The 27,766-nt window shown below is 44.8% G+C and overlaps 1 protein-coding gene across 1 annotated transcript in view; it reads left to right on the forward strand.

The window, feature by feature from the left end:
- Positions 1-25,715, forward strand: part of hhip (hedgehog interacting protein) — a 29,216-nt gene extending 3,501 nt beyond the window's left edge. Inside the window, exons 2-13 of the mRNA XM_040187204.2 lie at positions 1,108-1,300; positions 4,622-4,751; positions 5,924-6,125; positions 11,977-12,128; positions 13,301-13,474; positions 13,835-13,978; positions 14,189-14,307; positions 15,394-15,517; positions 16,453-16,598; positions 17,874-17,955; positions 22,959-23,107; positions 23,252-25,715. Of these exons, the coding sequence (XP_040043138.1) occupies positions 1,108-1,300; positions 4,622-4,751; positions 5,924-6,125; positions 11,977-12,128; positions 13,301-13,474; positions 13,835-13,978; positions 14,189-14,307; positions 15,394-15,517; positions 16,453-16,598; positions 17,874-17,955; positions 22,959-23,107; positions 23,252-23,448 (1,812 nt within the window). The 3' untranslated portion in view covers positions 23,449-25,715. The remainder of the gene's footprint in view (positions 1-1,107; positions 1,301-4,621; positions 4,752-5,923; positions 6,126-11,976; positions 12,129-13,300; positions 13,475-13,834; positions 13,979-14,188; positions 14,308-15,393; positions 15,518-16,452; positions 16,599-17,873; positions 17,956-22,958; positions 23,108-23,251) is intronic.
- The last annotated feature ends 2,051 nt before the right edge of the window (positions 25,716-27,766 follow it).

The following is a 27,766-nucleotide window of genomic DNA, read 5'->3' on the forward strand; positions in this document are numbered from 1 at the left end:
CCAGAGTGGGAATGATGTGCCTGTCTATCTCTAAATTGGTGTTTACACATGGACCTCACACAGAGCAAAGCACTACCAGCCTGCCCGCCCCGGCTGCCCGAGCGGCGCTGCTCTTGACCTAAAACAGATTACATTGTGTTTTATTACAGCTAATTTGTTAGGTAAATAATCCTGCTAATTTCTTTTGGATTAACTCTTTATGTACTTTTGCGTAATGACCCAGAGTCAGTTTTTTAGGCTCGCATTTGGCTTCATTGATTTCACGCCCGCAATCTGTCATACATGGGAATTGTAATTTGACTTTAACTGTTTATGAACCTGGGCAAGTAGGCAGTGAATGAGATTATTTCTTTGTTTATTTCTCCAAACAGACAGGGTGTTCCAACCACAATGTTTAACAAATTGGTATCAAAGGAAATAGAATTGCATAATACAGAACATTTTGTTAGGTTAGAAATGCAAAAAAATAACAGTGTACACTGCTTTGCTAGGATTCAGTTTGTGTAGATTAAGTCTCTGAAGAAACATTTCAGTAGTAGAACGCGGTAAGAGGCCATACCACTACTACCAGTGGAAACTTTGGCGTGTCTTTGCAGCGTGAATGGTGTGAACGCTCGTGCCCATTGGGGTACTGAAGAGACGCTGCAGACTTTCACACCATGCAAGTGACTGTGTGTCTCTTCATTCTTCATTCGTCAAATGCAAAAAGCAAAATATCGAACCACACCAGGGAGTCCGGGGATCACGTAGATTTCAACGGACTACATCGTGTTTAACATGGCATGTGAAGGAATGCGTTTAATACATCTGGTGTTGCCTTACACCTTGTTGCCAACGAGGTAGCACCCCACTTTGCACGCGTCATATGTGAGAAAGATGTTGTTAACCTACAGTTACTTCCTGTTTTATTGTAACGTTGTTGTACTTTGTATTTGAGTATTTGTGTACATATCGTTGCCTTTCTGTGGGGTAACTCGGGTGGAATTGGCTAATTTAAGAAATCTCTTCAGGACCGGAAAGTGATCACGTTCCTGATCGGCTCATGTCGGAAGTTATCAGCCCAACATTTTAATCGGGCATTTGGTCCTCGTTGCGTGTGGTCTCCAGATTTTCTCCACCAACAACACCGACTGCGGACATCTCCTGGAGGAGATCAAGTGTGCACGCTGCTCCCCCAATGCCCAGATGTTGTTCCACTCCCTGGATATGGATAAGGTGCCACACCGGGAGCCAGACCTGCCGAGGCTCTGCCTGGACTTCTGCCGTGAGTTCTACTACACCTGCCGGGGGCACATACCAGGTAATTATACAGATAATAATGACAATGAGTGTGACCCAAATTATAGTCACAGTGTGGATACCCGATGACTCGCAAGCAAACATACACACATGGACAGAGCAAGTCGAAGTAGGCCTCCGTTATACTTGCTCATTGCAGTCTCCCATGCCTTCGAAATTAAACTGACACTTCTGATTGTGATGAATTCCAACTCACAGCGGGCCCTCATCTCTCGTTGAGACTTGGCGGGTTTTTGTACTGTTGCAAGAAGTGGTGCGTCAGTAGTCCGGTCTGTGACTATTTATTTATCTAGCTCTTACCTCATCTGACCTCGCCTCCATTTGTTGCTGAGCTTGCCTCACCCGTCTCCTGCCTCGCTTTACGGTTGCACTTTAATGCATCAGTAAAACGACGCGCCGCGCACCGTCTACATAGACACAACACCAGCATGCTGATCAGTCGGCAGTCTGACGCGGCACATTTGGTCTCGCAATACTTTTTCATGACGCAGTAGTCTCGCTAGCTGTATTTATGGCACCAGGTGCAAAAAAGCTTTGTTCTCTCGTCTCTGTTTGGTTTGTTTGGATCGTTCATGTTTATTTTAATCGGCATAAATATGCAAACACGTGAGTTTCGTTGAAGACCTTGAATGTATTAACAGTTCACAGATTCAAGGCATTTCCTGTCACGTGAATGGAAAATATTAGATTTTCAGAGGCGGGTGTGAAAACATGCACTAACCAAAGCTCACCCAGCCTGACCAATTCACCAGAAAACTGGGCTGTTCCTGGATACTGCTCGCCAGACGCAACTCCTGGGGTTGATTCTCTCCTCGAGGTCTAGACATGACTGCCCAGCACCTTGCATTCCACACACATTGAGTCTCACTTAATAACCTGGGGTTCATGCTCTGCCACTAGTAGGTTTGACTAGTACATTCACATGAATCTAAACTTTACTAGAATATTGATTCACGGGCCTCCGTCATCTATGAAATGGAAGAAATGGCAGAATCCACGGAAAAAGGAACACGTCGCCCTTTGAAAGCATTTTGTTTTCAGAACCTTCTTTTGAAGGGACGCAAGATCAGAGGTACCTGTGCCTTCGCGGTGCATACCAAACGTGATCAAACGCTTTCCGACTGTCTTTCCTCCACCGGCAAAGTCGTCTTCCAATCTCCGTCGCCACAAACTGATTAGATCTGCTGAAGTTTGAAAACAGAGATCACTTTCAAACACACCTGTCCGCGACCGACCCACATGGTACGCTTCAGCTCAAGTCCAATACCAAACGCACACATTCCATCCGAGTCCATCTGGGTCTCCATCTATTGACCTGCTCGCATATCTTGTGCCGCGGTTGAACTGCAGTTGAGGTTGGCGAGTCGGACTCGACACAGCCTCAAGAGCACCGACGAAGAGGAAGGAGAAGAAGAGGAAGACTTTGCAACTCAAAGTACATTACTTGCTCAGGAGCTGACAGACATATGGGCTCAGCGGGTTAAACCAAATAAGCTCGAGAGAGGATTCGAATCCCCCCCATCCCCTCCCCTCCCCTCCCCTCTCCTCTCCCTCCCCATCCAGGCCTCCACAGATCGGCATATGTGGTGACGAATGACACATTTATTTTTCTACAAAGGTTGTGTGTATGTAAAACTGCTGAAGTGCATCAAGATGTCAAGTACTTTGGGTGGGCCACCCAGGTTGCCTTGGAAGATAACCAGATGGAAGTATAACTTTAGCGCTGGGGAGCCGGGAATATGGACAGAGTTCTGTGTCTCTCTCTCTCTCTCTCTCGATCTCCTCACTCCTTTGCTCTTCGTGTCCTCTCTTTTTTTCCTTATGGCACATGCCTACATGGAGGAGGACATGCCTGAATATCGCACACCTTACTCAATGCATTATAACTTGATCAGGTTGAATACATCTTTTCGTAGAACTACGTTTAGCTTGCACGTAAACGGTGTTGGTGCTTTAGAATATTTATGGACCTGAATCTTATCATGAGAGGCAGGTAGCAGAGAATATAACCACAGGCACGAAGAGACTATTTCAAATGAAGTGGTAGCCTTTTACTGCATCCATGACTCGTCCTGCTCCCATGCTGCCGGCCCTCGATCAGGGTACGTGCTTAGTCCCCATTGCTCCATAAAGACGCTTACTGCCTTGACTTTCACTTCTGCATGGAGGCCTCCAACCTTCTCAGAACTGCTCTTCTCTCAAATCTTCCTGCGCTCTTGGCTCACAACCCCCCCCCCCCCCCCCCCATCCTGCACCCGAGGTCCCCAACCAGCATGCTTAAGATAACTGCAGACACAAGTGAGTGGGTGGTATGGCCAGAGTTCTGCCTGTGTGTGAGTGTGTGTTTGATCTCCGTGTTGTGTTTAGATGTTTGAGGGGATATCCTATCACCTCCAGTATTTGGTGCGGTCAGCTCGTGTGGTCGGTGGGTGGCAGGAGGTGGAGATGAAAGGAGGGACAGGGAGAGTCCTGTTTGTGTTTTTATCACTGGAGTATTTGCTCTCCTCTGTCCTCTGAGGGATTGACTAAAGGAAACAATATTGCCCAGATTGTTTTTAGGTCGCCAAGGGCCTCTGATACCCACTGCACACTTTGCTATTTTCCAGGAATAGTGTTGTGACTGCAGACGCTGGAGGCGTAGCTGCGCGTGACTGCTGTGTTTACGCAGATCACTTTTGGCCGTGGCATTGAAACCTTTTAGGGAAACCCACAGGGAGAGATATTCGCAATGATGAGATAGCACGAACTCACACCTTAACTCAGTAAAAAACAATCAGTAAGCCGAGTCGATTCTATGTAGCACAAACTGTAGAGCTTATGATACTATCGTTAGACCCGCTTCATTCAAAAAAGGAAAAACAAATCTCAGGAACCATTTGGAACCATTTAGAAATTCAATCCCTCATCCTGAAAACATTTTTTGTTCATTCTGAATCACACGGCATATTTAACAGGTTGACTTTTTCGTTTTGCATGCTGTGCCCATGTGTTGCTCTGAAATACAAAACATCCAGACCATCTAAAGATGCTTAAGTATTGCCAGAATAACGAAAGAAAACCATTAAACCACCCTGCAGGGGCGTTCAGACAGGCGGTAGTAAGAGTAAGCAAAACAAGCAAGCAAAGCGACACCAACGCTCCCAAACATACAAGCGCATCTCATCGGTTCTTAAATGCTTTTTACAGTTATCGTACAGCAACACGACTTCAGAAACACACAGAGCTCAAGAACCATTAAAACAATGTTGAAGGAAATGAATTAGATCTGCCCTGTGTTTGTATCAGACCCTCTTCATATGTCTGTATCTGTTGTGTTTGCTAGAACTGTTCCAGGCCGATGTGGATGAGTTCTGCCAATACTACGGGAGGAGAGATGCCAGTCTGTGCTTTCCAGATTTTCAACGAAAGCAACTACAAGGGCAAGATTCCAACTTCTTGGAAGACGAGAAAAGGTTTGTAACCTTGCGTTTACTATTCGGGGATGCAAGACATAACATATTCTCATTAAGAAATGAGCTTTGGCCAGTTCTTCAATGTGTTTCAGCCAAGTTAACTTCCCCACTTCATTTGTACTCATGAGTTAAGATTCATGACGTTCAGCTGTGTTTTTTTAATGTTTTTATAGAAACATGTTCCGTGTTTACTGGTCCATTTTGACATGATCCAAACCCTCAGACAGAAATGCTATGCCATCTCCTTTCTAATCCTAAAGTTTGTCCAGACTGCATTTGCTCAGCTTTGCTCGCATAATGAAAATGCTTATCCTGCGTCATTCTGGTTGCCTCTCACAGCAAAGGTCTGTGCATCACAGAGGGCTTTGCCCCTTTGTCCGTGGGGGGATGCCTTTCATCTCTGTTTTCCCTGAGGGAAGAGGACCGAGCAGTATGTGCACCTGAATAGCAACGACCAACATTCAGTCAAATAACTTCTAAAATTTAGAGCGTCACGGGATAACTTGTCGCTTCTGCTTCTTATTTCCGGAGAGGTATAACTCATGAGAAAAAATTCTTACATAAGAGGCTGGCAGAAAGGGTCTGAATTAAATCAGTAATTACTCAGGTACCTGCACATATAATAATAATTCAAGATATTTATTGTTATGTGTATAATTTAACAGGTTACTCTGTACAATGAAATTCTTATTTTGTAAAGCCCTCCGTCCACAAAGCTACAGATGTAAAAAAGAATAATAATAATAAGTAAAAAATGTATAAATATGTGCATGCGTTAGGCATACGCTAAAGTTCACAATGTGTTTTTGCCAATATTTCACAAGAATTGGTGGCAAAATTTTCTCCATTTATAGGTTGTATTCTTCTGCTTAAGAATTTTACCACCCTGGCAGATGGCGAGTCACCAAATTAGTTAACCGGGAAAGACGAGGAAAAACGGTTTGCAAAGTGCAATATCCCACTTCTAAACCAATGGCACGACAATAACAAAAGTCAGTCGCGGCAAATATCCAGTGCTTGCTTTCCCTAGACAGCATACAACTTTCTGCTGAATATTTTCTGCTTCCTTCCAAATATTACTGCTCAAGATTCTACCGTGTCCCTAATACCTCATTATTGGATCATTGACGGCCACCGTGGGTCTCTGACCCTTTGTCTCCCTCGTTACCCAGGAAACACAAACACAACTGCTACTGTGCCCAGGAGGTGTTGAGTGGTCTGCGGCAGCCGGTGGCCGTGGTGCACTGTGGGGATGGATCCCAGCGGCTCTTTGTCCTGGAGAGAGAGGGGATCGTCAGGATACTCAACCATGACCTCGAGCTCATCAAAGAGCCCTTCCTGGACATACACAAGCTGGTGCAAAACGGCCTGAAGGTAGGAATGAGCCGGCCTTTGGTGGTAACACGTCGGAGAGATTTGCAGCGGTAATCTGATGATGTGGATATGATTTCAGCTCGGCTTTAACCAGCAAATGTGAAAGGAACGTGATGGAGTTGGAGACATTGTTAGCGTAAAGAAGAAGAAGTCAGTGTGTGAGGAACACGTACAGCTACAAGACAAGACAAATTCCTTGAAAATGGTGCCTGCTCACTATTAGTTTTCAATCACATAATTGCACCAAACAGGCGGTCATTCATCAAGAGGATAATCATTACGCCATCATCTGCTGTACATACAGCACACACTGTGTCTGCTGCTAATTTTCTGTTAATTCTCCCTAGATGGGTCAATGGCTTTCCTAATGTCTCCCATATTGTTCCTATAAGGGTTCTAACATCCCCCCATGGTTACGCAGTACTCTGGGTGTATGCTTTTGCCTTCTCCTGCTCTCCTTGTGTAAAATGATGAGGAGTTTACTGAGGGGTCCTTTCTCTCTGTCTCTCTCTCTCTCTCTCTCTCTCTCTCTCTCTCTCTCTCTCTCTCTCTCCGAAGAGCTGAAAAGAAGATTATGTCTATATTTCTGTCAGGAATAAGTACCTACGTTGTATTTACATAGTCTGCCTGCCAGAAGAGGGGACATGACAGAGGTGTCATTGGGGCAAGTACTCCTACTCCTACTTCTGTTTGGCTTTGAGCCCTCTCCGAGAAACGGGGCTGAATAAAGAGATACGGTTACATGAAGTATATTTTTTCATTAGTCCAAAGTAGGTCTGTAAAAACACACATCCAAAAGGGTAAATAGTAGTTGCTGGACAGACGATCATGTGTCTGCACTCTACACAATGGACAGGTGACCGTTCAGGTAGTCTGGATTTTGTGTATCTGAGTGTATCTCTGTATAGCGTGTTGCTCAAAAAAAAAAAAAAAAAAAATATATATATATATATATATATATATATATATATTTTTTTTTAGATTATTCTTTATATTATATCATTTCTGTCTTTTCTCATTAACATCTTTTTAGCCAGCTGTGTCATAGAGCAGCTGTGTGGTCTGAGATTATTATTATATTAAAAGTCTTAGATATATTGTTCATAATACAACATATACCACAGCTTTAAGAAATCTCTATGGATCTCAATGGTAAAAAAAACAACAATAATCTTCAGAAAATGTCCCGACATTTGTTTTATTTTATCCGGATCCTTACTTCATCTCAGATTGGAGGATTGTTCATAAATTGGTGAGATGGGTCAGCTGGTATTTCTGTGGGGCACACTCCCAGACAGGAAGTTTATCTATCACGCATGCCTCCTGCTCCTCCACAAGACCCTCTGCTTACACGGAGTCAAACGGAGCGCAGCAATTGAATGTGCAACTGCAAGCCCCCCTCCCCCTCTACCTCCCCTACACCCCCCCCCACCCCCCCGCGCAGTGCGCTGTCACTGCTCCGCATCTTATCGTCGTTCAATCCAAACTGGTTGTGGATAAAGTGATCATTACGACAATTAGACGTGGCTCGATCCCCCGCAGGCCCCAGGAGTCCTATACTGTGATGTTGGCTGCCGTAACGGGCTCCCAGCCACGGGGTGAGGGGGGGGGCCGGGGGAGGGGTGAACAGAACCCGGGGAGGGCTAAGGTGTTTACTGGCAGCATCAACAGGATGGAGCAGCCTTTATACAGAGAGAGGAACCCAGGCTCTCAGGAGACGGGGGCAGATAACGGGTTTATCATCAGCTCCACGCACATGCTTTGATTGTAATGTTCTGTGTTTCCTTCGGCTCCTCTATCCCCCTCGTTCCACTGATTCCCCCCCCCCCCCCCCCCCCCCCCCCCCACTCGCCACCCCCCCCCCCGGTGCCAATTAAGCTGAACTGCACAGAAACAATGCTGTGCTGTGGTGGTGTGGGCTCCTAGCTGCGCTGTGGGTGTTCTTCTCCTGAAATTCAATCTCTATACTATACGAGATTTTGTTGCTTCAGCTCAAAAGGAGTCCAGTTTGTTTCTGTGTGTATATAACTACTAATACAAAGGTTGACATATTATGAATATAACTTTAACTGATCAAATAAAACATCAGGTTTAAGCAACATTCTATGCATAGTGCTTAAAAGTATAGTTATTTCAAATATTCAGACAGATATGCCACAACATTACAGTTTGTCATCGCTGCCTTTCAAATAAAATGTTTTTTATGAATTTGGGGACACGGTAACACCATATCAATCTATACGTGCCATATAAACACAGGTAGGATTCAGTTTGTGAACTCCATCTTCCCAATTAAACATGTTTATCAGATAGCAGTGCAAGCATTGCATAAACCTTTGTGGATGAGATGACAACTTTTATTACAATTAAATAAGACAACAACAACAATTATGCTTGAACTTGTTTGTAGCAGCTCTCGTGGCAACAACCTACTCTAAGCAGCGAATGTTCAGTCCGAAAGCAACTCTCTTTGATAAAACTATAATTGTGCGCTATGCTTTCTGACGCTAAGCTTCAGCCTCCGTCCAAACACAGCGCATTGCACTCTACAACTTATGACAACTCACGAAAAGGCACTTGAGAGTAGCTATCATTATTATTAATAGTGAGAGTGAGTTGTATTAATGTGGACGTCTGTGAGCAGCATCCCAAAACTGACATGTATCAGCCTATGTGGCGTGGAGGAGGGAGGGAGGGGGGACCAGCAATAAAGTCACAGTTTACCCGTAAAACAAATAAGTCACAGCATGTTATTCTTTCTTTCCCTGCTCCGCTGACAGCTGCTCTGCATTCTTAGCGGCACATCACAGGCTCACGCGGACTAAAATAAGAGGATTCATCTTTAATAGAACTCATAATGATCTCACAATTATCGGTGGATTCTATCCTAATGTTGGTTTGGTGGCGGGATTATTGTTGCTGTGAAATTGTCCCAGGATATTCAGGAGGAGTTTTGGTCCTCGTTTTATGCGTGAGGGAGGTGCGAGCGTAGATGCCGCAGGTAGACTTTGATTGAGGGTGAAATCGACTCGTCTGAAATATCGTTTGGTGGAGAAATGCCCACAAGCCAATGAGGGAGGATCAAAAGGCTCAGGGTAACAATGCACGAGCCAACAGGTGCATCACAGAGACAGCTGCCCCTGAGCAATTGGAAGTCCCAGCGCCGTGTGCATGTGTGAGACACTGCCCCCGCCACTCAGAAAAGACCAGCACTTCAATTTAATGCACCGTGAGATGTGAGATAACAACCGCTGCCCATCCCTGCGCCGCACTTTCCCAGCCCAGCTCAGTGTTGTGACGCCAACACTTTGACAGAGCCAAAGCCGGAGCCCCCCCAGGAGAACACTTGGAGGGAGAAGAGGAATGCAGAGGCAGGTGTTTGTGAAAAATGAAGAGATAATACCTCGTGAGAGATTCAATCACGGCCCGCTGCCGGACTGTGGGAGAATGATGGCACTCATAAAAAAAACACCAAGATGCTCGAGAGGAGAAAACGAAGGGAATGAGATTTAATTTGACATTAGTATAGATTGCGGTTTGGAGACGGTAGGAATAATAATCAGTAACATTAACCTTTAGTACAGTACAGTATGGAGGTGGATTAGTGTTCATTACTTGCTTTTTAGAAACCAGATAATCTGGTTTAACCCTACATGTGTTCTCCTATATCGACTGCAAAACACAGCACGGTGCATGAATTGTACTTAACTGTTGTAGTTGATAAAAATGTACTATGACTCAAGACAAATAGCCAAAACAGCTGAATCTAATCACGGCTTTTAAACCCAGAATGCAGAAGCTGAAAAATTCACTTTGCAGCCGACAATATGTGAAACCTGTAGTTTCTCTAAATGATCCGTGTTTGTACAGCACACAGACTATCCTGACTGTTACAGCCGGCTCAATGTTTGCCACTTGGACTCCTTATAATTGAGGTATCTCGTTGTTGACTCTGCAGCGAAAAGCTTTCTAAAGCACTGTTGGTTTCTTGTTTAGCTTGTCATTAGCAATGGAGCTAATATTTAAGCCCTTTTAACCACTTTGTATCACGGTGGTCCTCCTTTGACTCCTTGTCGAGGCGTCCTTGGAGTTGCGGTCTTTGACCCAGTCCTTATGTCAGGTTTATTTTGGGGATGTGGGTCAATGCATCCCGAAATCTTAACCAATGGCCCCCGCAGTTCAAGGTGAGGTTGGGAATTTCTCTTTCTAAGACGAAACCTTTTGACATTGTTTTGCAAAGAGCGGTCACCTCTGCTCTCGCTAACATCCAGCTGTGTTGTGAGCTTCAGTCAGCGGCCACATAGCTCCTTTTTGGGGGTGGAGGGGGGGGGGGGGGGGGGACTTTAGCGATCTGACGTTTAGTAATACTCGTAAATTTGCCGCGGAGGAACTCTGCCTCCTGGCGATTGGAGATTTATTGGTCAACTTTCACAACATTTCATTTTATATTCAGACGAACTGAAACCCTGTGGCTTTTCACGTGGGGCTTCAAGTACATTTCTCTGCAGAGAGCCATCTCTTTTTCATCGGCATTCCGCCTATATGTCACCGCCTCACTTCACCGGGCCAAGCCAAACAGAACCGGGAGATTCAGTACACATATTTTACTTTACTTTTACTATTTGAGAAGTAAAACTGAAGGACGAGGTGAGTTAATTGTAGCCATGTTACTAGTTAGTTAGTGCGATAACGTCTCTGCATGATGCTCACTTCTGCTTTTTTCGTTTTTGTTTTTAGAGACATACAACCACACGGACCACTTTATAAACATTATTCACACCTAAGCCTTGCATTCTGTTCATTCTTTTGTCAAGAAGAAATAGAGAGGCGGAGAACAACATTAAAAAAAAAAAATAGTGGGGCGACCCGGCTAGTCTTGCCCAGGGAATGAAACGCTGCAGCTGATTATTACAGCTAACTATGACGGAAGGACCACCAGGGTAGTGACAACTGATGTAGCTGCCTCCGGGGTGAGACAAAGGTTTACATATTACACAAGCAATTTAGATGTTTTCTAAACATGTTGCCAAGACAGTGGGAGTTGGCAGCTCTTTGCCCCCCCCCCCCCCTGCCCCCCCCCACCCTCCCCTCCGCCCACCTTCCCCAAACGCCTCCAAGCCTTGAATTCTGCATGGATTTTTTTTGTTTTTTTGTTGTTGTGTAAACCAGGAAGGAGCGAGGGGACGGGGGAGCAAAAAGCACGCACTGAAGCACTCTGCACTTTTGTGCTCTCTATGAACTGTGAGTGAGCTAATAAATTCTTTCAGCCACTCAGCGCAGCATTCAGGGATATCCCCCAAAGATTACACACACAAATCACTGCACAATGGAGGCCACCGGGACGGCCGGCCCGTCACAGGGGCCCCCCCGACCCCGTGGACGAGCGCACATAACCAGGCTGCCGAGAGGACTGGGCAAAGGCATGGAGGGAGGGAGGGAGGAGGGGGGGGTGGTTGTGGAGGAGGTGCAGCTCTACCCAGAGTCAAATGCTTTATAATGGTTGGTAATGGTATATTCAAGGAGGTTGGTGAAGGTGTGAAGGGAAACAGGCGAGGCTAGAAAATGAGAGAATGAGCATAGCAGGGGTGTGAAAGGGAATGTGATGGATGAAAAAGGGGTGGTGGTGGTGGTGGGGGGGGGGGGGGGGGGGGGGATTAGAGAGGTTGGAGAATTAAAGAGGTGGTGGGTGACGGGTGTGTAGGGGTGGCATGTAGTGGTCTTGGTGATGATGAAGATGACCTAGGAGGAGGAGGAGGAGGGGGGGGGGATTTCAACCCCACCAGGCGGAGCAGAAGCCAAGGAGGGGACATAATTAACTGCTGGATCTTTTGTGTTCCTCATCTGACTGCAGGGTGGAGATGAAAGGGGCCTGCTAAGCTTGGCATTCCACCCCAATTACAAGAAGAATGGCAAGCTCTACGTCTCCTACACCACCAACCAAGAGCGCTGGGCCATCGGACCGCACGACCACATTCTCCGTGTGGTTGAATACACCGTTTCGAGGTAATGGGAGGAGTGTGTGCCAAATCTACCTTGATAATGGGCCCTTCGGTGCCTGAAAGGAAACCAAACAACTGCAGCTGCCTCGCAGTCTGCACAGCAGTAACTATTGGGGATTAACACATCCCACTTATTTAACCACTGAAGAAATACAGGACAGTTTACAATGTGGTCAGTCGTAATTCGTAGCAATGCGTGACTATTGGTGAGTCCCACGATCTGCTTCTCGGTGCACGCTCTCTTTTCACTTCCTTGGGAATTCAAATGTTTCGATTTGTAAAAATGGGAAGCTTTTCAAATGCAACAAGATTATTGACAATCGGTTATTCAATAAATCTATTGAATGTTTAAAAAAAACAGTTCTGATCACAAAACCCTGAAGGGGCACGTTTTTTTTTGCCAGAAACCGTAGCAACCGCAGAGCTTCAGGAGCACCAGGAGCAGTATCATGGGCGTTCATTTGTTATGACAGCAACGTGTGACTTTTGCTGTGTCGATGCCTCACACTCACTTCACAACAACCTGTAATTTAGACAACAATCTTTTCTCACGAACGTGTTTTAGTGTTACATTTTAATTTGCGTAATCACAGTTGTGATTTGAACTTAATGATCTAATCTTAATTATAGTCTTGGTGACTACAGCGTGTAGACAGCAATGACAGTTAAGGTATTAAACCTGAAATTTCGAGAGTCATTTTTCCTTTGCATGTTGTTCTTTCTTTTTTTCTTTTTAAATTGCAGGGCTACTTAAAGTAACGCATTATGAAATATGTGTTGCTGATACTGCAATGCCTCACTTTTCCCTAGTACTTGTGCAACATTTTGGAATCCTGTGGCACATCTCCACCCACTGTCTTTACCTCACTATGACACTGCTTTGGACTAAATGTCTCCAGACAAACTATTTAAACTAATTCATTTAATGTTAGATTACGTTTTGTTTGTCTTGTCAGCATTATCCATACTTTTGTATCATTTTATGCGCTGACACAATTATGCCTTTGAGTATTTAGAGAGTAGTTTTTTTGTCATGTTAGTCAAACATTCTTCAGTGGATTTTACCCAAATCAAGAGCCAACTAAGCTGCTTCCCGAGACCCCGATACAGTGTGTACTGTAGCATGAATAAATGTTGTCCATACTAGTGACAATGACGCGTTGACCTTTTCCTCAGGAAAAACCCGAACCAGGTGGACATGCGGTCCGTCCGGGTGCTGATGGAAGTGGCAGAGCTGCACAGGAAGCACCTCGGGGGTCAACTTCTGTTCAGCCCTGATGGTCTGTTGCACATCGTCCTGGGAGATGGCATGATCACCCTGGACGATATGGAGGAAATGGATGGGCTCAGGTGAGAGCAAAGGCCTTGAAGCTCACACTACAAGCAGCAGCAGCAGCCATTGACACTTGACGCGCTACGAGCCGAAGCTGGACTGGTCTCAACTTTGTTTGGCGCTGAAATGCTGCAGCGAAGCGCCAACAAATCCCGTTTCACTCTGCCAGAGGTCAATTCTCAGTGCTAATTAACAAGCACAAGTATGTCAACTAGCGCTTGGCGGCTATGTTGCTTTCGTCGCTCGCAGTGTGTACGCTACATGACAATCATATATATACATATGTGATGGGTGCTTGTGTTTGTGCCCCAAGATTAAATCCCTTCTAGCTCCAACAATCGTGAAGGTGTATTTTTTTTTGTGTTTTTTGAATGCAGTGATTTCACAGGGTCCGTCCTGAGGGTAGATGTGGACACAGACTGCTGTACATCCCCTTATTCCATACCGCAGGACAATCCGTACTTCAACAGCACCAACCAGCCACCTGAGATCTTTGCTCATGGATTACATGACCCAGGCAGGTGAGTGAAACATTGGCAAACTAAACATCTGTTCCTGGGAAAAACGGGAAAAAAGTTCAAAAATTAGCTTCTTAAATTGGGACCGACTCAAACGTTTGTAGCTCACGTAGAAATTATTGTAACGTGCTCTTTTACTGCCGCGGTATTTATGAAAGAGTTTTATAAGCGTTACCTGTGTCTCCTGTATTGATCCCGTATTCTGTTCTGCAGATGTGCAGTGGATCGGCTTCAGACAGACAACGGGAGCCTCCTGATGATCTGTACGGATGCCAGCGGCAAAAACGCGTCAGCAGGAAGAATTCTGGAGATTACCAAGGGGAAAGATTACGGTGAGTCGGAATTTCCATGAGATTTTCCAAAAAATGTTTTCTTCTTTTTAAGTTTGGAATTATTACTTGAGAAAAAAATAAGAATACTGACCTCTTTGATAATCTTTCCAATTTATTTTATTTTATTTATCTGTTTTTACAAATGTCTTTCATTTTGTAAGAACATGGTGTTTTGGCAACATGAGACAGGGATGGGTGAAGGTAAAAATGATATGATATAGAAATTCCCCCCTCTGTGGAGTGAGGATTTGCCAAGAGGTTGTGAGATTGCTTCCACAAGTGAGATTTAGCGCTGTCAGTAACAATAACTGCGCGGATGATGGTTCAACATCGTTGAAAACTCAGCTGAGAGGAGACTTGCTTCTTTCACATTCAGCAAATAATCAATAACCGCAGCAGGATCGCACTGTTGGCCTTCGCACAAACATAAACTGCTGTTTGTTCCAGATTTAATGTCTGGTTTTATTCGCCACAGTGAGTTGTTATTTTGGCAACCAAACAATACTCCCTCAACCGGGATTTCTTCCTCCAATTCAAAGTGCCGGCCTTTGCCACAGACCAGTCCTCAGTTGGCTTCTGGCAACTCTACAGTGAGCATTGTTGGAAAATAAGCACACAATGTCTTGGATCACAGATTTTTAAAGACAGCAACCTTCCATTCATATTACCCTTTGCCAAGACAACCCTAACCCGGGAAAACATGCCATAGTGCCTCAACACCACCCTCATTAATACAAGATTACTGCATTCTGTTCCCATTTCGATGAAGCCCTACGTGCTCTACAGAGGAAGAACTAACATATATTCTTGTCTAATTTAAAGTAAGATGCACTCTTTTTTTCTCATTGAATGAAGTGAATTATTTCAGCAATTATGTCTAATAGACAACCGACTGAAAACTAAGATGGTTCGTCCTTTCTTATTGCAATCACTTTTTTCAGTCGATTGTAACCACCGGGAAGCAGGATGCAGATTGATGGATTAACATATTGATTAGATTGCCTCTGTCATAAAACTGTGTGCACTGTAGCTGCACGCAGGCCGCGGGCGCCTAAATCAGACCTCTGCCTCCTCGTCCGTCCGCAGAAAACGAGCCGTCTGTCTACGACCTGCACTCCAGTGGAGGAGCCCCACCCGTGGGGGGCTTCATCTACAGAGGCTGCCAGTCCAGAAGACTTTATGGCAGCTACGTGTTTGGAGATAAAAACGGGTAAGAACGAAGGAAAGAACAGCCGTCAAGTCCTTGTAGGACAAGCAGAAGATATTTAATTACACTCAGGATAGATTCTTTCCACTTAAGGGGGGTGTTGTGCTCTCTGGCTCACTGGCAGACCGTTGAGGTTATCGGTTTCATCTTTGCTGAAAACCGCACTGATGAACCGAAAATGAAGTTGCTACGTGATCCGGCACCTTTGCCCACTTGTTGACTGGCTTTATTTTAAAGACACAGTAGTGGCTTTATCCTACTGCCGTTAAAGCACACTTGATTTAAGCCCCCAAATGACGCTCTTCTTCCCTTCTCAAACTGAAAATCTGTTCCTCGCATCGGCGTGTGCCAAAGTAAACACAAATTTCCATCCACGTGAGGGGAAAACAAGTTCTATGTTACTGTCCCCGCTTCGTCACGGCCCATTCAGTGTAAATGGAGATTAGACATCCTGCTCTGTGCTGTTCACACTTTTCTTTGGTTTGTAATTCATCCTACTTTGCCGATGTCAAACACTGACGCTTGAGTAAACAAAGGAAGTAAATAGCAGAGGGCGAGTACACTATCAGGAGTCGGCACTGCGTTTAAAACAATGTGTTTCCGGTTAATTTTGGGTCCTGTTACAATTTTAAGGGCACACTGTAGTGGCCAAGTGAAGGCTCCAGCGTGATGTTTGTTTTGAAACTAAAAGCTGAGGTCTTAAATAACAGCGTGTGAGACACGGGGTGGAAAAGTGACGGGTCAGTGAACCATGTTGCATGAAGCTTAAGGTGTCTCGGTTTCCAGATCTCTGGGCCTAATATTGCGGCACACGAATCTTTGGGGTGTTTCTCACTTGTTATAAACGTTAAAAAAAAAGTGCATTTCATGAGTAGTACGGAACAGTATCTGGGGCAGATGAATTCATTTGCCTGCTCTGTGTGTTTTGTTTGTCTCAGTAACCTGCGGATCCTCCAGAAGTCTCCTTTGTCAACGTCCGCCGGCGGTGAACAGTGGCAGGAGAAAGCTCTGTGTCTGGGCTCGGCCGGCTCATGTGGCTACCTGCTGGTGGGACACATCTTGGGTTTCGGAGAGGATGAACTAGGTGAGTGGGTCAAGGATGAGAAACCTACACAGTTACGCAGAATTCTGTGTCTCTGCTCAGATTTTCATTCTAGCTCTCGAGTCTCTCTCGAGTTTTGTTCCTCCTGCTGGCGTCCACATTTAGTGACAGTTATTTATTAACATATTTTCCCTTGTGGGTTTTTACTACGTCAAACCCTTGAAAGCTTGCTGGCCTCCAATGACAGATAGCAAAACCATGGAAAAATCCTGGCTTAGAGTCATTTTTGTTGTATATTTATCAACGTAATGTCATGTTAACATCACGTCGAGGAATTTTCCAGTGGGTTTTTCAAAAATGTGTTGGTAATGTTTCACACAGTCGGGTGCATAAGAACATGATTAAAAATCTGGAAAAATTGCAACACCTATCCATCAAGGACTATCGCTCAGATCTAAATCTCCAGGGGAACTAATAGCGTTCTCACCCCGATGGCACATTCCCAACAGGATATTAAAGAGGGCGCACTTCCTTTTGAATTCATTTCCACTTCCATAAGATAGCAACACTATTCCAAAAGACCCACTTATGAGCTGTGTTTAGTGGCCACCGACCATGCAATGTTTTCCATTGGTAGAGAGACGAGTTACTGTTTACCTGGGGACGGAGGGGCGGGCCAAAGGGGAGCGAGCGGGGGCTGTAACGTTAAAATAAGGCAGGGTGAGCTGAGGTGAGAGGACTAATACGACACAGAGCATTTTTTACCAGCTGGACCCCCACCAAAGACACAGAGTCATTAACCGCCAGCTCTGGTGTTTCTGATTAGCACGAACACACGATGTGGCTCACTCCCACAGTTCACATCAGAAAATGTTTCTGCCAGGTTCTTGAGTTATTATTTGTCGAGGTATTTCAAAGATTCCTGCATCCGATCATGATTTGCAAGTGGTGCAAGAATCATTGTGGGGGTGGGCCTGTGTCCCACAGTATAGGCTCCACACACACATGTCTACAATTTTATCCCCCTTATAGGAATTTTCTTGTTGGTTTTGTTCCTCATTGAATTATCCGCCTTGTTCCCGGTCGCCCCGTTAAACTCTTTCCTACAGTCCTTTGGCCAGCGCAGCAATGCAGAAGCTACAGCCACACTCATTCTCCCTTTGTCCTCATGCCACCGCCTGCTTCCTCTTGTCCCCCCTCCTTATTTTAGTATCGCACGAATTGGAAGAAAGATTGACCATCGGGACACATGTTGCACGTTAAACATCTGTGATGCGAATAGAGCTGATGGCCCCTTTTCGATGTTCCTATTCGCAGGTGAAGTCTACATGCTGGCAAGCAGTAAAATCATGGTGCAGTCAAACAGTGGGAAACTCTACAAGCTGGTTGATCCTAAACGGTACGTTTAGAACCCTTTCTTCATCTCAGGGGATGGTTTGTTTCACATTTGGAAAGAGGCTTTGAGTTTACCAATTTTTTTTCAGCCATCGATTGTTTGTAAACTGTTAACGTTTATAGTTTTGGTCTTAGTCCCATAAGTAAGTGATCCAGCCCACCATCCCTAATCCTCCATGCTGGCTTTGTTTCATGGTGGTCATACAAGACTCTCACGACGCCACGGAGCTTTAGAAGATCACGTTTCAATGCGGCGATATCTTTTCTAATATTCATCCTGAAAATCCTCACTTACCCACACACGTCCTCTCCACACACACACACACACACACACACACACACACACACTTAATACGTCACTGTCGCCAGAGTTTTTGTGCCCTTCAACGAGTCATCACATGACCACCTTCCTAAGCCAAAGCAAATGCTGAGCAGGAAGTGGAGAATATGCATAGCGTGTCAAAATGTTATGAGAGTTAAGTATTGCGAACAGAGACACTCACTAGCTGCTCACCGCAGTGAAGATCGCCCGCCGGTTATTTTCACAGCCTTCGACAGTAGGGTTCACTCTGCTGCGAGTCATGAAAACACAAAGGCACCTGCTGTCGTGCGCGGCGACTTCAATGCCACAGCACACGTAGAAACACCCACGCGTTCTCGTACGTGACTCATAGTAAACACAAAGTCATTTTACGGCAACAACAGCAAACGCAGCGAGGCAATGGATTCTATTTCCAAGACAGTCCAATGTTCAATTAATTGATGTCAGGCAACTGAAACGAGTGGGTAACGCTTCATAATCCAAACGTGTCATCATCCTAACCATGTCCACCTCAGTATCTGACATGATTGGGATAGGGACAGATGTATAAACCATTTGTGCAAAGGCATGAATTCCTCCCACACGATACAGTGTGGATGCATAAGCATGTGTGTCTGATATACTACCACCCTGGTAGGAAGGAAATTCCTCCCCCATGTTTCTGCCGATCTTCTTATCAGCGCTTTTGCGGGGAGTTGATAGAGTAGGATCCTGCATGGTTGGGCCCATTAAGTCCAACTTAAAAGTCCCAAATTACAAACGTCTCTTCAGGGTCCGTCCAATTTGATTAGGAGAGAATTTGCATTGCCAAGGATCACGATAGAAACAAATTGACAGCTGGTTCCCGGGTGCCGACAGTGCCACCCAAGCATTAGCACAATTCATCTGACCAAAAGATGTTTAAAAGGCTCCCAGGGGGCCTCGCTCCATATCTTTGCTTTCTCACATCACTGCGGGACGCATTTCTCTAAAAAGAACAATTCCTTCCACCGTCAAGTGGACTTTGTTTAGTCTGTGCGTATCCTGTGGTGTCGGAGTCTTGACTCCCGATTCACTCTGGCTTCGTTATTGTGATCTTGTTACAGCGAGGACGGAGTGGGGGTGACGGAGGGAGTAACTCGGGTAGCTAACATGTCTGACCTCAGAGCGTTATCGAGTCTGGTGGTCCTCCCCCCTTTTTTTTCCCGTTTCCATTTGGACCCTGAAGCCCTCTCATGAAGAGGTTTGTTTTAGAGTACGGTGGTTTCTGTGGTCCATTATGGCATCTAGCGCCGTGATTGGGAACATGGAAGGGAGAAGAGGAACTGAGGGCGGCTAAAGGCTTACAGGGAAACATCAGCCATAAAATCCCTCAGCGGTGTTTGTGTAAACATGTCCTGGCCACATGACTTCATTTCTAGGTATTTGTTTGTCAGTTGGAGTACCCCTCCAATAATAAATAGGCCACCATGCATTTTGAAACATGTTCAATGTGTGTGGTGTGAGGGTGTATGTGTGAGAGAGAGGGAGAAAGAGAGAGAGGCCAAAAGCAAGACAGGGCTCGTTTATGGTATAGCAAATGGATAGAACTATTTCCAATCATATAGTGTATATATGTACTATATAAAGCTCAGTGGTAAGTGGACCTTTTTTTGCATTTAGATTCCCTTCACTGTTCCACAAAGGATAAAAAGGCGAGTTTTGATTGTGTAGCACCTTTTCAACAATAACGTAACGCAGTGTTTTACATATAAAAATAGCATTGAGATTTCAAAGAATATATAGATAAAGAAAATAATCTCATATTTGATTTAAATAAAATATAATTACAGCTTTCAACAATCTTTCAACAGGCCGCTAGACAGAAAGAAACTTTAGTTTGACTCTGGTTTAGCTCACGCATACAGTATACTGCATGTATTAATGGGTTTGGCTACTTTTCACCCCCATTGAGTCTGCATTTGATAGGATAATTATCCTATTATCCTGTTATGAGAGCATTATATTCATGCCAGGAAAAAACAATGCGAGAAAGTAAACAGAAACATACTGAAAAAGTACATGATGATACAGCATAAAAGCAGGTTTCATTCAATACGTCATGGGAGTCATATGGCAAAGTCACATGTTCATCATAACATGATTCTAAAAGCACATGTTGTGCTCCATCCATGTAGTTGGACAGAATAAAGTTTGCGCACACAGTCGGTTTAATTGCAGCACACAGCCAGACCCCCTGTGTATTTCTGGTGTAAAAAGGCAATTTGCCTTTCTATTTGTTACAGCACCCCCCCCGCCCACCTCCACAGAGAGGAAGGGAGAGCGGTATTATGAAAGCGTTTTCACACGTCCAGCTTTTGTCAGCTGCAGGCTGATTGAATTATAGTGAGCAGAGGCCTTAAAAAAGACACAGCAAACTTCAAATGAGACCTCCTTCATGGGCCGCGTTAGCCGTGGAAGTCACAAATCACTGGAGGCAGAGGGGGAGGGAGACAGCGGCTTCTCGTTCGTGGACATATTTATCTGTATGTGTGCCTTCCTTTTTTTTAAAAATGTCTGTACAGACATACAATGTGTGGGTGGTGCTGCGTACACGAGAACATGCATGTATCCGTGAGCCTGTGTGAGGCTCCCAGCGCGCTGCAGGGAAAAGAAAAAGCCTTTTTCTTTATTTTTCTATCCCTCCTAAATCTTCCTACATCTCTGCTGTGGTCCTCCCCTTGACAAAGCTGCTTTGCCAGTCGCACTGAAAAGCCCTGGCTCCTACAATACACAGTAAATTTCTTGCACAATTAAAACAAGGAATGAAGCTACAAAAGGAGCCCCCAAACAATAGAGTAAGATGACAAAACAGCAAAAGAGACCACACTGGGCCGTTTGATTGAGCTATTGTTGGGGCGCACAATGTACACCACTCCACGGCCCTTTTCTCACATACACCTCATGTCAATCAAACGGGCCCTGTGCGCCAACAAGCTAAACACACACACACACACACACACACACTGACAGACATCATAATTAAACAGATGAGAAACAAATGTGAGGTGGAGCATTCGCATGAATGCATGTCAGTGTTTTTGTATGTTAGTGTTCATCTTCCCCTGATGCAGCAGGGAGGGCGTTTTGTTAAACACAAAACAACATTATTTACCTGTCACAAGGTCATCCCTGATCTGGTGCGCCGTGCTCACTCTCTGCTCTATTTTTATTTAGATTATGACACGATCTGCGTTTCCTTTCCGATTTTCACCGTTGTCATCATCCTGTCTCTCTCTCTCTCTCTCTCTCTCTCTCTCTCGCTGTGTGGCTACCTCATGTGTGAGCACTGTCACCCTCTTTCCACTCCTCCGCTCTCGCACACACACCACCCCTCCCAAAGTTGATAAATTCCCACAGTGGCTGTTGACCCAGCTGCCTTTGTCAAGTGGCGCTACCAGCAGGTGCTGTTTTCACAGCCACCCTGGCAGTCGTACAGACTGTTTAGTAGCGCTGCTGACCCCTGCCTGCTATTAACAGTGTTAGCTACACCGCCCCCTCCCCCCAAAAAAAATCCTCCAGGGACTCCTTCTCTCTCTCTCTCTCTCCCTCTCTTTCTCTTTGCTTCCCTCCTTCGCTCTTTTTTTTTTTTTTAACTGCACGCAGCCTGCAACAACAAAAGCCAGCGTGGATGGAGTGTGGAGTCGGGTGCTGATGGGAGCCTGGGAATCACCCCCCCCCACCCCCTCCCTCGCCTTGCATCATCCACATTTAAAGCAACTTCAAACTCACTCCGTCAAAGTATCGTCACTGCTCAGTGGCATTTTTTTTTTTTCAACTAGGAAGTAAACATGGCCAGAACGTGTCACCGTTCAGTTTAGGATTTAGTACCCAGAACTAAAGTTGAAGGTCCGGAATTCCATCTCGCTTTGGTTGCTACCGCCGATTGACCATTTGCTTGTCTCCTCTCTGCCAATCGACTAAGCATTACTGACAGCACACTCACTGCTCTTCAGCTGTCATTGCAGCATCAGTCCAAAGGAGTCCATTTACCAAGCCTGTGTGTACGAGTGTGTGTCCTTCACTGTCAGCGAGTTGTGTTGCCTCGTTAGGTTTTTACCTTCGTACCATGGAGCTGTTTATACATCCATAGTTCTCCTTTTTACAGATGCACACGCAGAGGAATGTGTGTGCGCAACAGACGCTTCACATTTAAACGTGATTACGCATTGTATTATTTCCAGATTGGTGTGGAGTGTGATATGAAATGAATCAGTTCCAGCCCATATGTTGATGTACGCACATCAACATATGGGCTGAAACCGATTCGTTCAGTCTGATTCAGTCTGGATGTTTGTGTTCATATGGAATGATCACGAAATGTTTCTCTCTGGTGTTCAGACTTGAGGCACATGGTAAATGTACCACACTTGACCCTGACCTGACTTTAAACCCTTCTTAGACAACGCATTCACAAATTGACAATACACAGAAAAGTCGTTAACGTGAAGCATTACTCAGGATCAAAGACGCAATTCTGCCATTATCGAATGTAGGCTCAACGTTTAACCTGATATAAATAAAGTTGCCTTAATGACCTTGAACTGTCCTTGAAACATTTCTTAAATTCACTTATTGGTGCGTTTACAAGCCCAAAAATTGTCTTTTTCATGTGACGCTTATGTCCCCCACATATTAACTGTCCGTCCTTCTAACAACTGTCACAGGCCTCCCGCCCCGAAAGAGTGCCAGCGTCAGGTGGAGCCTCCGGAGCTGCTGATGACAGCTTGCTCCAGACACTGTAAGAACGGACACTGCACCCCTACTGGCCAGTGCTGCTGCAGCCTCGGCTGGGAGGGACCCTTCTGCAGAGTTGGTAAGTGCCTTCATATGCATCTGCTGCTTTTAGGGTAGCATCATCTGGACAAACAGGATATTTGTCCAGATGTTTTAACAGGGTTCATTAATGCACAACTTTACTTAAATTCACAGTGAAACTGACTTTCTGCTCTCTCTGCAGCCAAGTGCGAACCAGCCTGCCGCAACGGAGGAGTGTGTATCGAGCCCAACATGTGCATGTGCAAGAGCGGTTACTCCGGGGCCCAGTGTGAGCAGAGTGAGCAGGGCATGCCCAACGACCAGGAGAAAGACGGCATACTCGACCACATCATTGACATGACCTCGTACCTCCTAGACCTGACCAGCTATATCGTATAGGGGTGCGGAGAGGGGGCCTGTTCCCCGCCGTCGTCTTCAAGCTGACACAAATCTACCTATCGCCACCAGCAGACTCTTAACGAGGTGTCCTTAATATGGCCTCTTAATCTCCCTCACACCAACACAAACAGGCATGTACACACACACACACACACACACACATGCACACACGGGATTCCCATCAGACCGCTTTACGTCCTCGTCTCCATCACCGTACCAGACTCATCCTCTTTTGCCGATAAGCTACATGCTCCCGAGCACCAGGCCTGGCATCCAAGCCGTGCTCCCAACGTGGCCCAGTGTGAGACCCGCAGACAGCAGAGGAGGTGATTAGTAAGCACGGCCAATTTGCGGAAGGTCCACTACGACGTGTCCTGTCCCGTTCAGAAAATGCTCACTCACGGCCGACTCCGCAGGAACAGACCTTTTAAACCCAAGACTTTGGATCTCTTCAGGGGGCCATCTGTTGCTTTATCAAGACACCACGGAAAATGGAGCTCCAGGCATTTTTCAGTGGAGACGGGTTGATTGTTCGGGGGTTCTTTAAGGATTCAAAATTGTAAAGGAGCGGCGTGGCTCCAGCTCCAATTCATCTTCATGGTCCTTTCAAAAATAATTGTCCGCATGCATAGACTTTGATGGAACGCTCTGCACCTCTGAAGTCTATGACAGTCGTTGGTCCTATAGAGCCCGCAGTGCTTTGTGCTGTTCTAAAGGCACCAATACGGGAGAGACGAACCATGTCGTCTCACTTAAGATGTTGTATTTGGTTTGCGGGCACATTGTCATAAGAAAAAGCTATAACAGTATACGGTGTGTATACTTTGTTTCGCAACATTCACTTGCTATCAATGTACAGAATGGATCTACAACATAGGACTGTCACCTACACAGAAATAGGACTGACTCAAGTGAGAATGTTTTGTCAAAGCCAGTTTCATACAATCTGAGTTTTCTGGCTCTCATGCACTGTATTCATTTTTTTGTTTCATTCACTTTATTATTCAAAATGAATTAAAACATTTATTAAAAGCGCAATGAGAGTAGTTTAACATTCACGTGTTCACACCACCCTCTCACAGTTATCAGTTATCAAACTCCTTTCATGGCGTCGCACACTGAAATTGAACCCGAACTCAAAACTATAAAGGGAAGAGATAGCGCAGTGGTGTATATTTCCAATAGAGCTTACCTAAGTACTACTTAGCATTGCAAAAAAAAAAAAAAAAAAAATCTATAGCATTACTATTGTTTTCATAGAGGAGGGTTTATTTTTTTAAGCGTAATAATATATGGGAGAGAATGGTGTTTATAGAAAGCAGTTTTACACTAAGCCTGTCAGTTCATGTCATGTCATGTTCTCGTACTTATACATATGCAGCTGTTAAGAAAGACGCTTGAGGACAAGTATTTTTTTTCTCCCCATCCCTGCCCCAGATGTAAAAGTAATGCATGTGTGTGCCTGCAGAGAGTAATTCAGAGCAGTTGTCTGAGTCCATCTAATTCATCTGGTTTCACTAGCACTGTCAGAAATGTGTCTCCGTTGTCAGATGATCAAACGTCTCATCAGGCCACCAGGTCTTTGTGAAAGCGGTTCAGTCAGATCTTCTCCGCGGAGAGCAGATTTAAGATTAAACTAATGATCCGTCTCGTGGAGATAGCATCGATTGAACGTCTAATGAACATCTGACTCCTACTTGTAGCCAGAGAACACTTGAGCACAGACGGGGACGGTCTGGAGCCACATCGATGTGTCTTTTCAGACGCCGGGCGGACGCTCATTCGGAGGCAGCGCGCGTACATTCTGGTCCGTATTCTGGATGAATTGTGAATGGGTTTTTTTTTCTCTCTCTCCACGACTTTTATTTTGAAAAACAAGCATCGCAGTTGATTGAAGTTCAGTGTCAGTTCAAGATGTATTTTTTTCCCCTCATCTCCCGCCTCGCTTGTGTTTGCTGAAATAAATCAACTACCTGGTCAAAATGGAATTCATGCTGTAAAATGGAAAATTATAATTTCTTTTAGCACTTAATGTGAAAGTTGCATTGTAGCTGCTGAGATGGCGTGGTGTGAATAGAATAACCATTTTCATTATTTAAGTAGTTACACAAATGAAATAATTATTTAAGTTCTTCTATGTCGTTTTTACCATTGTACTGTATGTGACCATTTTTTTTGTATTCCTGTATTGTAAATAAAACTAGGGATAACTTTGTTTCTCTACAGAAATATCAATATGTCTATTAAAATTTATAGCATGTCTGAAATATTTGTCTGTTTTTTTTTAGTATTTAGTAAACTTTACATTTCCAAGGCATTTCTGATGCAATTTATTAACACAAGGAAATTCGTACAAAATGTCTCCATATATTTGGAACTGTTAATAAACAACCACACTTTCATCAGCAGCCCTCCTGTAAATAAACAGAGCAAACGCTGGAATGAAACACCTTCACTCCTCCGTACGGGCTTAACTTAGCAAAATCTGCTTAGTAGGATCGTGCAGAACGATCGAAAGCGATCGAGAGCCGATAGTGAAGCTCCCGGCGATTCATTTGTCACCTGCTGTGTTCGAGGCGAAGAATCAACTTAAATCAGCGTTAAGGAGAAATAGCCCCCTACATTGAGAAATGTGCTTACTTGTTTTCTCACAGAGCTCAAAGTAAAGATGGTGAAGATCGATACCACGCTTAGCGTAGCTTAGCTTAGCATAAACACAGGACTGAGGGAAACTCTATTCTTGGGGGGGTTTGTTCGGCTAGCTGTTTACCTCTTTATCTTTGCTTTTCAACCAAGCTCAACAAAGGCTATATGACGATAATTTTTTATCATACAAGTAACAAGTTTTATTTCCCATATTAGCTCTTTACAACATAAATAATAAAACTGCCTGTGTGTGTTTTTTTCCTCTGAGGACGGTTGCTGGACGTGTCTCTCTCTGTCCTACCTGTCGCCATAGTTTCACTATATATGATATTAAAAAAAAGGGCCACAAACACCGTAAAATCTGACTTAAAGAACCCTCTTCTTTCTTGCCGACCCACACTGAGAATGGCCTCATTTGGGGTAGAGTCAGCTGCAACATTTCTACTAATGGTTTGTCCTCCAGCCAGGTAAAAAGAAATGGATGTTGAGAAAATGTTTAAGTTAAACTGAGGCCAATGTGGCGACGGGCCCACGGTTTTCCTTTTCCTCGCGCTGCAATGGAAAAGCTGCCTTCTGAGTCGCCGGCGGGGAGCGAGCGGAGATGGCTGCGGTGTCGTCATGCGGCATCGTGGCATCGCTCAAAGTTCCAGCCTGAAAAGAAAAATGTCCTCATTTGAAGTGGAAATTCTCCGCTCTGTTTTTTTGGAAGTATGCAAAACACGCTCGTGCACGGAGACACACACGCAAGAGCCGCCGCTAATGGCAATATTAATTTCCTTCTCAAAATACCAATTTGTGTTGTATACTGATAGTGAGTGGAGACCACCCACCTCACTCTGCTCTCACTCACCACACACACACATGACACAGTGCCCATACAACATATTTAGAGTTATGCAACACTAAGTTGTCTATGCACTATTCACATCCAATCATAATTGCATGAAGTGGAACTGTCCAAAAGTACTGCGAAGTCCAGCGTATATCTCTGGTATGAATCATTACTTTTCATTTGGAATAGTTTTCCTTTTCCTTCCCAAAGGGCTCTTGTCTATCTTTCCCAAACAGTGTAACCCAGTACTTTGAATAAACATGAGGAGCCTGTATACCAAATATTTGTAGGACTGGGATGGCTGGAAGTGCATGCTATGATATTGTATACATGAGTGAGAGAGTCAGCCCAGGCAATACTTATAGGGTAACAGGAGGAGACAGGAAGAAAACAATAGCCCTGGGATTGAAAAGAGACACGTCATTTGTTTTGTGCTCATCCCGACCAAAGTGAACAATTTGTTTTCCTGCGTTCGCTTTGTCTTTTAATTCTGCAGTGACGTAATGCATCCTGCAGGAGATTCAATAGATATCCAATTGATGCTTTATTTTGGTACCACGTACCGGCAGGATAAACAGCTAATTAAAAAATAAGAATATACTACAACTACTCAAATACTATGGCTGCATACCGCAGAGCAGACTCAGAGCAGAGTTACTGAACACATGTGACTGGTTGATGCCTGCCGGACACACGATTTAGTTACGACCACAATGTACGTCTTCAATACAGTGCGTCTTCTAATAGTTTCCCTAAGCAATTAACTCGGAGAGCACAATCGCATTCTTGCGCTGCAAACCTTTTTAGCGCTTTGCGCTGCTGAGAGCTGAGCTCACGTTT

Source organism: Gasterosteus aculeatus, chromosome 9, assembly GCF_964276395.1.
Source record: "Gasterosteus aculeatus chromosome 9, fGasAcu3.hap1.1, whole genome shotgun sequence".
Lineage (NCBI taxonomy): Eukaryota > Metazoa > Chordata > Actinopteri > Perciformes > Gasterosteidae > Gasterosteus > Gasterosteus aculeatus.